Source organism: Triplophysa dalaica, chromosome 13, assembly GCF_015846415.1.
Source record: "Triplophysa dalaica isolate WHDGS20190420 chromosome 13, ASM1584641v1, whole genome shotgun sequence".
Classification (NCBI taxonomy): Eukaryota; Metazoa; Chordata; class Actinopteri; order Cypriniformes; family Nemacheilidae; genus Triplophysa; species Triplophysa dalaica.
In genome coordinates this window covers 20,726,609-20,739,382 of record NC_079554.1, presented here as the reverse complement: position 1 = coordinate 20,739,382, position 12,774 = coordinate 20,726,609, and the positions used below count along the sequence as shown (strand labels likewise).

The 12,774-nt window shown below is 38.4% G+C and overlaps 1 protein-coding gene across 6 annotated transcripts in view; it reads right to left on the bottom strand.

Moving 5' to 3' along the window:
- The window catches only part of mark3b (MAP/microtubule affinity-regulating kinase 3b), a 38,893-nt gene extending 26,119 nt beyond the window's left edge, over nt 1–12,774 (bottom strand). For 2 of the 6 annotated variants that reach the window (XM_056763963.1, XM_056763964.1), the window contains exons 1-3: nt 11,862–12,773; nt 7,077–7,268; nt 6,654–6,707 (exon numbers count right to left, since the gene is read on the bottom strand). In XM_056763963.1, coding sequence (XP_056619941.1) covers nt 6,654–6,707; nt 7,077–7,268; nt 11,862–11,912 — 297 coding nt within the window. In that variant the 5' untranslated portion in view covers nt 11,913–12,773. Of the gene's footprint in view, nt 1–6,653; nt 6,708–7,076; nt 7,269–11,861 lie in introns of all 6 variants that reach the window. The other 4 variants (XM_056763966.1, XM_056763968.1, XM_056763965.1 and 1 more) reach the window with 3 other exon arrangements.

Genomic DNA, 12,774 nt, shown 5'->3' with positions numbered 1-12,774 from the left:
TCAAAGAAGCAAAATCATGAGCTAAGATGAATGACTGTCCGCTATCCATTTCTATTTTCTCTATATACAACCTTGAGCATGGTGACCTGTAAGGTCTAAAGTCAAATAAAACATTTTCCAACAACAAGAGGAGAAAAAGAAATAACTGGATGAAAGAGGAGAAGATGACAGCATCAGGACCATCTGGGTGTGCACATCCTCTGTAAATGATGTGATGTGATGCAGGCTGGTTAATCCTCATACCTTTGCCCCTTTTGCCTCAGTCAGAAGTAGACTTGATGATTAAATGCATTAAGGACATCATGGTTTCATCCCTGTGTGTGCATGTGTGGAGCAGAGAGAATGTGTCCTAATTTGACTGTAGAATTACATTTCCCCTCAGAAATATTTCTGTGATGCAAGCGTTGCAACTCATCGCATAGGTTTGATCTGTCCTGTGCTAAAGATTTGCATATAAAGTCGGCACACCAGAGCTCCAAAAATATAGAAAATGTTTTAATTAAAATCGTTCTTTTGCAAACAATACCAGGGTGACTCTCACAAAAGCTGCCAATTATTGCTTATTTTTTAAGGAATAGTTCAGTTGAACATTCTCCCCTCATTTATTCACCCACATGACATCCCAGATGTATAGGAGTCCTAGGACTGTTGAACACAAAACTCAATTCAATTTGATTTACATAGCGCTTTTCACAGCTTTATTTAGGCAGTAGTTACTGTAGGAAAGAGTTATACGAAACATAAAGAAGAAACAGTACACATGCTTTTATTGCAGACATTTCTATTCATAACACTAGCAATCGCTGTGTATATCTTTTTCCATGGGAAAAAAGTGACACAAGAGAGCACTAAACTATGCTGAAAAACATCTGAGATGGCATTAGGGTGAATAACTGAAGAATTTTCATTTTTGGTTGAACAACAACTGTGGAATAACAAGTGATGTCAACGAAAAGGACAATTTCTAAATGTTTCCATTGGAGGCAGAGCGGGGTAATGATGAAACATGAAATCACAAATCCGTTAACAGAATAAAAACAGGAAGTGGAAATTCCATGAACTCAGAAGCTAGTGAATGTTGAGAACAATTGCAAGTAGACACTTGAAATTTGCATGTCTGGCTAAACAAAGCATTGCCTGAGTGCTTCGTGTGTTTAAGAGTGAAATGTGTATATTTTTAAGTCTAATCCCAGGTTCACAGACAACTACAATTACACAATTTGCGAACTTGCACATTGCACATAGCATCTGGAAACTGTACAATGTAAGAAACAATAGATTAAACCTGTAAATAACACATCTGTTTTTTGTCTATATATTTTCACTTTTTGTTTATTATTGTTTTTATTTCATTCTCATTTTTCCTATTTTAAATGTATTTTGCACTATATTTTCACCATGTGTACACTTTCTTCTGTTGCCAAGTCAAATTCCTTGTGTGTGTTAACATACTTGGTATTAAAGCTCCTTCTGATCCTAAATGTAAAAAAATGTAAAATCAAAATCAAAAATTTGTCTTTAAAACATACTTTAATATAGCCTTACTATGTTTTTTTTACTTTGACATGCTCGCACAAACACAAGACAGCTTTAGTAGAAGGAAAAAATAATAGCTTATCTCAAATCTTTGGACCTTATTTCAATCTGATTATGCAGTGCAAACAAGTGACCTGCTATTCTTTTCAACACATTTTTGAAAAGATGCTAAAGATTGCAATGACAGTTCACGACACCGCCACAGAGCGCAAAACTTGACTCTTGGACTCATGAAAACACTTCCAGACTACAGAGAAGGTTCTGTTGGTTTGTAAACATTCCTGTGGTTAAATCACTCTCATTCTCCTGAAAACGGTTCCGTATAACAACTGTACTTCAGGAAACACCCTTGGGCACCTGGCCTGTCCTCACAACAACATGCACACATCTGTGGACCAGACCGAAATGGGACTGAAAGAGGTTGGGGTTGATTTAGCCAAATCTCTGGACGTATAGCTCAAATTAAAATAAATAGGGTCATATTCACTCGTGTGACGTAAAATCCAAACGTGACTTTGAAAATCTTAAGCGTTTCATTGAAACGTGGTCTTAGTTTCTGTGTGACCTGAGCCTTTCCTTCAGAATGAAATGGTGACTCATCACATATTCAATCACATTCCCTGATCTTGAATGTTTCTGGTACACTGGCAGTCTCTGGTTAAAAGCTCTAAACACGTGTTTCCAGGTTACCGGCGGCATTGAAATCATCAGGAATCTCTGACACCATGTTCTCTCTAGCATCGACACCCACTCGCGCCCACACACGCCATCACCGAACATGATGACGTCAATGCCCCCTGCGCTGCTTCTTTAACTGCTCAACCACATCTGTGCTTCCATGCTCTCGACCTTGATTCAAACTACACGCATGTATAAAAGGTTCCTAAACGTGGACGTGTTGCGTAAGTGGTCGCTCAATAATGCAAAAACAATGGCATGGCATTGGTTTGAGACTATAATGAACTTGTGCAAAGCACAGAAGTGGTCAGTGTCTGAGACGACACAAGATGTGTGGGTGGACGGCAGAACACAAAAAATATATATACTTTTGTGCCGCCTGGATCTGTTAAAAGCATGTAACAAAAATCCACGTAAACACGCCAACAAAATCACTCGCTCTTCGATTTTTTTGCACACTCAGATTCCAGATTTACAAATAACTGTATCTCAGCCAATATTGGCCAATCATAAAGGCGGATTTTTACTCTACGCCGTAGGCAACAAGCCGGTTTTCGTTTGTTCTTGTGGGACGTTGTCCGCGTCGACAGACAATGGCCACTAGGAGTCAGTATCCACAGCCGTGTTGCTTGTGTAACCAAGACAAGAGTCGAGAAGAAGCGGTTCGTTGTGTAGGCTATGACCAAAAGCTTAGGCAGCTGATTTGTTCACTCTCTCATGAGGCAATCGAATATTGAAAACTACAATAATAATTTCTCGATAGAAATGCAATGAAAATTTGTTAAAAGAGAAAATAGTACTTTATTTACATAAAACTTGTGCTCTAGCGGGTTTCTTGGTCGCCATTTTATTTTTTGGAACTCGACCCTGCTAGACCAATCACCTTCCCCACATGAGCACATAGAATTGTGGGACATTGAAGGCAGCGAAGAATACATCTATGCTGCCTTCAAAAACCAACCTGATGGAGGTATCTCAGGAGACAGGAAGTAAAGCAAACATTGGACTCGGACGTGCCTTGATGCTTTCCTACCTTGAAATGCTGCCTTCGAAGGCTTTCAGTTGCAGCCATACTCCGTTTGAGAAGCATTTAGCAGTGATAGCGGCAAGCAAACGTCACTTTTGTTAATACAGAAAACACACAATTTATTTGGATAATTCATTCGGAAATGCGTATGAGTAGTTTTTTGACCTGAAGGGAGGGGGTTCAAGCAGACCAATCACAGCGCTCGCGGTACGCGTCGCATTGAAGCGCCTCTGCGGAGGCTACGGCGTAGGTCCGGCAGAAGTAAAAATCGCACTTAACAAACCAAACATCAAAAAGCTTATTTATTCAGCTTTTTTTGTATAAATCTCAATTAAAAAATATTGTCCCTTATGACTGGTTTTGTGGTCCAGTGTCACAAACTGTCGAACAATTTTAGTTGAATATGGAGTATTTAGCTTGTTGAAGCGAAAATACATTTTAAGGCTGACTGAACTGAAAACACATACAAAACAGAAAAAGTATACAGCTAATGAGGGAAAGCCACTCCACCAATTAACATAATTTACAAATCAGGTGATTCTCATTAGCTTAGAAGATATGTGGTAATGTCAAGTGTAATTAAATTTGCTAATCTTCGTAAATCCTACATAACTGAAGCAACTGTTACAATGTTGTGTATTGTTTTTCTTCGATTATGAAACACAAAGAAGATGCCAAATTGCTAGAAATATGTGTATTGCTTTCACTTCCTGTTTTGACTGAAAATCTGATGCATTTTCTCCCTTAGTCTGGATTATGTAGGCAAATATGCACACAGAAATCCCACCAAAACAGAAAAACAATCTAAACCAATTCTGGAAGTTCACATGCGAGTTAATTTTGCTATCTTTCAATCTATTTTTGTATTACTCCTACTGTCTTAGAAACTTAGAAAATCTAAATTACACCTGTGCTGAAAACAGAAATGATCATTAGGAAGTATCAGCGCAAACAAGTTCTTACATTTTCTCTGTATGTCAATTGATCCACAACGTTTCAGCATCTAAAATCTGGAGATTATTTATCAAGAAACTGCGGTGGGCTGTCGACATCAAAAATCTCCTTATACCTACAACATCTTATATTGTGAATACTTTCTAGTTTCGACATCTATTCCGGTTTGTTAAAACAGCATAAAAGCTTGCTACAATGTAGATCAACCCAACTCATTTTTTTGGTATAATCTGTATATTTTCCTGACTGGTTCTTATGCAGTAGACAAATCTTTCCATTTCGTCAGACATAGCAACATAAAAAGATAGTATTTCTGTACAGTATTGTGCATTCATTTACTCCAATTCTACTTTCTTTATCAGGTTATTTGTCTTTATTACTTTAGAGGTCTCATGACACTTCACCATCATTCCCTGACCCAGTTTTGTTCGAGAAGCCGAGAAGATTCCTAAAGCAGACACATAAGGAGGAGTGTAGTACTCTTTTCAAAGTATTTTCAATAAACCTTGCACGTATTTTCACAACTTATCAGTTTCATAACTGTACCTCGAGTATCTATGATTGAACCTGCAACCTATCCTTTCTATCTAGTCTACCCCAACAACCCTTTTCCCATCATAACACGACGTTTAATCATGAAGCGGCAGACTTGTGAAATGTCAAACAGTGAGAGTGAGTTACGACTGCAGGCTCTGCATCAGCAGTGATAATGAATCAGTCTCTCGCCCGGGACATCACTGAAGAGTAATGGCAAACATCTTTGCAGAGGTGGAGAGAGTTACTAAAAATGAAACTGTATACCGTTTAACTCTGTATTGGTTTCTTAAATTAACATAGGAATTTTTATCAGCCTACTGGCATTTAGACAACAGGTTTAAAAGTTCAACAGCTTCTACTTAGATCAGATCAGAAATACTTCTAAAGAGGAATAAGGAAACATTAGATGAGAAACGTGTTAACATTATCTGATAACATAAAGAACTGAAAATGATGCTGAATGCATATCTGTAATGTAATCAAGTTATTATAGCCATGTGGATATACTTGCTATGAAACTCTTTATATTGTTTCCACTTTCCACAATATATGTAAACACATAAAAATTATAGAGTAACACGATTGTCACCGATGCACTTATATTGCAAATCTATCATCTTTTTAATTGTTCTCTTGTCATTTTAACATTTAGCTACATCATGTCTCACCATGGGAAGCTTTTTAAATATTGTTAGTATTCTTCATTATTTGGGCCAAATTCAAAACTGCTTTTGTAACACAAATTTAGTTTTCTAATGGACGATAAAGTTGGTGTTCATTGGCACAATTATGTTTTTGTCAATAAAAGTAACTTTAAACATTTTTTATTATACAATTTTGAGATTGAAAGATTTGTAAGACTACTAATAACATTTCAATAAAGTGTTTTCCAATGACATTCCATTTTGTGTTCATTTAAAAATCTGCCAACAGCAAAAAAAATCAAATAAATTGCAATTACATGTATTTTAAATTGCACACATACACACAAAGAACACATAAATATACACAAATTAACTAAGAACATTTCTGGTACTTAGGTGAACGAATTAATCTACAGAAAAACAAACTAAAGCTGGTGTTTGTCAATATTAGCAAACAATCATAATCTGTATCGAACTTTTAGAGGACAAAGAATAATAACATGTGATTGCAGATAAGCAACAGGCCAACGGCGAGCTAAAGCTCAAACACCCGGTATTTGCCCCCTATGCCCCAAACTGATCACACCCCACCCTCCGGAGACACGACCCGAGCCACGAGATGTCAATCGGCTCGCAAACGGAAAACAGCCAAAATCAATGACCTGGAAAAACAAGTGCCGGCTAATTATAGAAGAGGACAGTCAATGACAGAGAACATCAGCACCTCACATTGGCCTCAATGTGACAATGTGATCTATACGGTCCGTCCAAAAAACAGACGAGCTAGAACCAACCGAAACATTGAAAAGGAACTCCAGGCGAACTAAGCTGAATAAACTCGAATCTAAACCCTGAGCTTTCTACTCTGGCACGTGTGTGTTTATTATTCCAAACCGTTCATAAGGATTTCTCTGCTCCGGCTATTATTAGCGGCATCTGAAATTAAAGTCCACTGAGGCCTCAGCTCCTGTGCTCCCAATATGCTTCAGTTTGCACTTTTATTTCTGCAATTTCTTGTTGGAGGAAATTGAAGAAAAGATGATGAAAAAGTCCATCTCCGTCTGAATTCATAAGTCCTTCAGGCTGACTAAAAACGCAAAACTCGCCACATATCTGGTTAATGTTTAATTTTTCTCCAGGATTGAAAACAGAAGCTTTGTTCAGAGTGATGTCGCTTATCTGTAAACCGCTGAAAGAAGGGCAGTAAAGCACAGGGGAGGTGGAGAACCGGGCGGACAGAGTTTTTATAAGCGCAGTAGAAATCCTGAATTGTTTACCTTCTGAAGGCTGGTTGGATTAAGCTGCGTCTTATCAATTATTTTTATGGCCACCTGCAGGAAAGAGAGAAGATAGAAAAACATCAAGTTTATTCCCAGGAATGATTTTTAGAGAGAGAGAGAGAGAGAGAGAGAGAGAGAGAGAGGGAGGAAGAACATGTTCAACATCAGTCAGCATCATTAAGCTTACCATTATCTGTGTCGTTTCTCCGCAGTTTAATGCATTAAAGCTGATTTTTTAAAACTTGTGATTTTAAGAATCACGGTAAAAAAAGATTGGCTAGAAAATGTGCTAAAGCATAAAAGCACTTCTCAAGGTCTTTGGTTCAAAAATGATTTTTCTTTATGCAAAAAAAAATTCTAAACTTGTGATTCAGCGTGTGCAATTTTCAAATTATGATTTTGTATCTGTAGAAAGCTCACCTCTCGTCCCGTAAGAATGTGTCGTGCCAGTTTGACCTTGGCGAAGTTGCCCTTGCCGATAGTTTTGAGCAGCCGATAGTTGCCGACATGCGGCTGCTCGTCGGCACAGGAGGCGATGGAGTTTCGGCAGCGGGCACCTGACCGCCCGGGGCGGGACGCCACTTCATTTCGCCCCTCCGATTGTGATGTGTGCTGCAGAAACACGAAAAGAGGGACATAAGTGGAAAAGGTTTATAAGACGTTGATCTTTTGAAATGTTCGTTCTTTCAGACAAGGCGAGGGGCGTAACTAAAGAAATGTACTCGTTGATTTGAAATGACAACGGTGAGCACTTGGGCCTTTTTAGAAATGGATAACAGAAATTCATTTCATCTTTTTTTTAAGGGCAAATAACTGCAATTGTAGGTTAAAAACTTAACTGTTATTTATAATTATTTTATTTAATTACTATGTAAATATAATAAATTATTTAAATAAATATAAGTCTATTATATATAAGTATCAATTATTGTAAATAAACCAATTCTAAAGAGTGCCGGTGATGTAAAAGCAGGTAAATGCCGTGCAAATAAAGCTTTAGGGAATGTCAAACACTGTTCAAATGAAAAGATTTTTGAACCCGACAACCTCAAAGATGAGGAAATATCTTCATTTCCTGGCTACAAGGATATAGTTCGGTGAACTGTGCCAGTCAAAGCGTTCTCATCTGTTTGCACTCGAGGAAAGGAGACACCCAAATCGTGTAATCTCGCCAAACTGTCAGACGATTTCCTGGATTTTTGTTTTGACTTCATCTTGCACCGAAAAACACTGGAGCGGCATCCTTTCAGACAGAGCGAGGTGTTTTATAAAAGCAATGTATCGAAAACACCAAAAGTCTGGTATCAAAGATGGGGAACAGAATACTCTCTCTGTTCACCCCAAAATAAATTTGAATCTATAATTTACTCATAGCTCATGTCATCCCAGTTGTATATGACATTCATCTTCAACTGTACTTTACACAATTTGTGTCATTTTGAAAGATGCCCTGACTCTTGGCCCTGACTCTTGGCAACTTGGAGAGTGCCCAATTGTTCCAAATGAAAAATAAATGCATCCGCCATAATACTAAAATGAATTGAAGTTTTATGTTAAAGCTAAATTGCAAGAACGTTCCATGAAACTTCACTGATCAAGATGTCAACATCTCAGAGTCCAGATTGTCGCAGCTCGAAAGGAAATGCCACCCATCCACCTCGGCAGATCAATACTTGCATTGGATGAGCGATGATAATTAGAGCTCATGGTCGTAAAAATCCATTAAACAACATGTCAGGATCTCCGAGCAAACAAAAGGCAGAGATGACACCATGAGCTTACACGCTGAGGACTCATCTATCATATGCTTTCAAACAGCATGCACGTCCATCTGGAATACAGGGACTTGAATTAGCTCAGCAGAGCTCAAACAGATATCTTAATAAAGATATCAAATAAAGAGGAGCACACATGCTGTCGGGAGAAAGAAAAATGAACGAGATGTCTCAATAAAGCCGGGAAGGTTTCAGGTATGACGTTCCTGGAGATTTAAACAACATAGATAAAGAGAAATCAAGATGTTGCCTGTCGGTCGAGTTTATATATTATATATTATATATATTTTATATATATTTATATATATTTTATATTATATATATATATATATATATATATATCATATAGTTTATGATATTTGGAGGAATGTCAGTAACCAAGTAGATCTCATTCCCAATTTACTGCCATAGTAGGGAAAATAAATGGGAGTAAATGGGGGATGAGATCTGTTTGTATTCTGACATTCTTACAAATATCTTCCTTTGTGTTCAGCAGAAATAAGAATTTTATACAGGTTTGCTCTGGAATAATCTGAGTAAATGACGACAGAATTAATTTGTAAAATATAACTTTGAAGTTTCAGTTTCACGTCCAAATCAATAACCTTTCAGAAGGCCTCCCGCAAAAAATTACAGCGCATGATACTTTTGACAGCAGCCATGACCAGAGTACAGTATTTATTTAAACGTAAAAAAAACAATCAAGAACTTTCTATTGGCATGAAAATTTAAGAAAAGGCGAACTGAAAAAACTGACTTGAATTTCAGATTGCTTTGTATACATCATGCCCTAAAGTGTGTGCATTTATTGACTACACGAGTTTGTGGCACACCACTATCCCAGCATGCTTTGAGAATCTTGCAAAAGCATCTTGGGTGCTCGGTGGAAACAAGGAAAATTTCGTCTTGTGCAATGCACTTAATATTGTCGTTGTCGCAAAAATCTAGTTTTATGGTACCTGACTGACCAGCAACTGTGTGGCCCGTTAAGACTTACTGTTGTTAGCATTCTGAGTAGGAATTGAAAACATTGTGAAGCAATTTCAGGAACAGATCCCAAACAAGTTCCTAATACTGGAAACGCAATATTGTTTCCCAGAAGTAATCGTCAGGCCAAAAGAAAATAATTTTACAATTAACTAGCAACTTAACGTTACATAAACAGACACAATAGACTGCTAAGGAATTACACTCATAGGGGGACATTATAACACAGCCAGCATCATTCTGTCACCGTGTAATTTATGTGATTCATCTCAGCAGCATTGTTGAGCACCAAAATGAGTAATAGGGCACATATTCTTAGCAACTAGCCTACAAACGGCAACGAAATTAAAAGAACAACAATATGAATTGGTTAGAAAAAATAAGACATGATCGGGAGAAGCAGGTGTTGAGTCAATGCCTTTGTGAAACCCAGACATACTCTTCTTCTGACTCATGAGACACCTTAAATTCATCAAATCGCCAACACGACAAAACTAAAGATTGTGTAGATTAAGTACTCCAAATGATTATATGGCACCACGAGAGAGAGCCTTAAAAAGACTGTGTCCTAAATTCTTCCTCTAGGACACACCTGCATCTAGGACAAGCGAGAACATGGAGTAATATTTCATTATCAAGCCAACTATGAAATATTATTCTTGATGTCTAGACATTTTTGCACTACGTCTTTAGTCAAAGCATCGTTCTGTCTACAATGACCTGGTGTCAAAAGACAATCGGTTTGTTTTTAAGCTCTTTCAGAGGTTAATTACATAAAAAGATTTGCCAGGAATGCTCAGAAACCTCTAAACACAAACCAAGGGCGAATTCAATCAAAGCCTTCCGCAGTCAACCAAATCTACTTTGTGGCTTGGCACATTTCTAAAGACTCATTTTCAACAGTCCTCTTTCTCCATCCTAAATTTAATCAGCCTCATTAGAATGGATAATTAGCACTTACTATAGTTATGCGGTGCCTCTTGACGGAGTGGGAGCCCTTCATTCTAGCATTGGCGACGTGAATGCCGTCCAAACAGACAATCGGCCCGTTTTTGTGATGCTGACAGCTTATTGATCGCCTGGCACAAACTGATGCTCGAGGGAGCGTGAAAACATTTCCGACACTTGTCGTCAGAGGTCCGAGGGGTGCTAATGAATGACTGGAGCTTTCTCTCACTTTCTTCAGCTCTCTCTAAAGTTCCTCGTCACTAAAGGACTAACCAGTGGCGAGACTGGGTTATCAAGCAGGTAAGATATGCACCGGAGGACCAATAAGATACAACGTATAACATATTCAACTTTAATCATTCCTTATGAAGTGTGATGGAAAAACTTGTTTAGACACAAATCTATCAGACTTTGTTTTAAGGATGCCATTTAAAATGTCACTAATTTCCCATCTCCTAGTTTTGTTGTACAACTAACTCGTGTCATTTATTTCTACTCATATTAATTGAACAGCTTTATTATTTGGTTGGCCAGCAGCACAATTTAAAGGGTAACTTCAGACAAAAATGACCTCATACCTAATGATGTCTCAAACTTGTATGATTTTATCTTTTCTATGGAACACAAACACAAGAGAAGTGTAGCTAAATTTTAAAAGCGATTTTTCAGGAATGGTACTGAGTCGTCTCTAAACTTCTCTTTTATGATCCATACAAGTTTGTGACAAGAAAACCAAACAAAGTAAACTATAGATTTCTGGCTTAGCAGAAACTAAAAAACGATTGAAATGTCAAATAAAAATGTCTAATTTAGACCGTTTACCCTAAATGCGTAATCTTGCGCATCAGACTGTCAAAAATCATCTGGACAACAAAAAACATGTCACACAACAGCGAAAATACTTGTGAATAAACTGCTTCATCTGATTGGAGTGGACATGATGATTTCTGGTGTATTATTAAACTGCAGATTTGTGGGTAACACTGTCTCATTCTTCAAGAAATATCCGTCTCATTTTATTGTTTTTGATAAAATGTTACACTGCATGATGAATATTGTTACACTGTATCTTCGAAGCAGAATCACATTAAAGGAAACTCTCACAATGTCACTGTAGTAGAAACTGTATTGGATCGTATCTGTCACACCGTATTGCCGTTGCAAAAACTGTTACACTGTATCATTGTATCACAAACTGTTACAGTGTAACAAGTGGAAGCTTTTTACGCTACATTATTGTAACAGGAAGTCGAACGATGGTGACTTGACAGATCTTTTGAGGGGTTGAAGCTGCTCATGAGACAGTCACATCGCCCATCGATGTTTATTCTTTACGAACTGTCACCCCGTGCCTGTTTAAAAAACATCACAACGGTGCGAAATACATATTCATAGAGCTCCTGATGTTTACCACATGAATAACGCTCTTCAAAAGTTTTAAAGTTCAAAACGATTATAAAATAAACTTCGAATTAAAACGTCTCTTCAAACTTACGTTTTCTGTGTCTCTCTCGTTGACAGTAGGTAGCGGGGTCCTGGTTGACATTTTAACGTGTCTTTATTCCCAAAGTCTGTCTGATCGCAGCAACCTTTCAGTTCGCAGGGTGGACAGCTGCCGTGCACAAGTCGATGAAGATCATGGACCAACATCAACTGCGATGCGATGCCAAATTCCAGCACAAACCTCCAGATTATTGCAATTTATTATCCAGACGCATAACAGCACAACAGGTCACCCGCGGCGCAAAGGAGCAACTTTCCCCAAAGATCTGGACACCAACAGGTCATCACACACGCATACAGACTGAACTTTAGAGACAAGAGAAACTCCAGCAGAAAGAGTTAACAGGCCCTTCTGAAACTGCACACAGTGTTGTTCAAATAAGGAACAGGGGAGGGGGGTCCGCGGAAAACTGGATCTGCCTCTGGACGCGCGTTTGGAAATGCGTTAAATCGCAAGTCACTGATTTAAGTCTCACATAAAAAGTCCGGATAATTTCCTCTAAATCAATCCAGGTTGATTAATTTCCTCTCATCCCGAAGTGTGGGCTTTTCCAGCCCAGATAAAGCGGAGTCCAAGATGGCTGCGCGCTGATGATGGTGCCAAACCCAGAGCACCGAGCGCAGCGCAGCCGGAGGAAGTGAGGACAGAGGCGGCTGAAAAAGCTCATTGGCCGGCGAGGCGCTGTTTGTTGTTGCTGGGGTGATTATTAAGGAGAAAAATGTACCTGTTCCACAAAAACCGGCAAAATAACTCAATGGTACCCAAACGGTTCATGGCCAGATCGCCCACTACGATGACGTCTATAACCAGAAGCATGTGAGGCGGCGTTTTTCCTAAGAATGGACGCGTTGTTGTGTTAATTGTACACGTACTGTAATGTAAAAAAACACTTTGAAGGTATTTG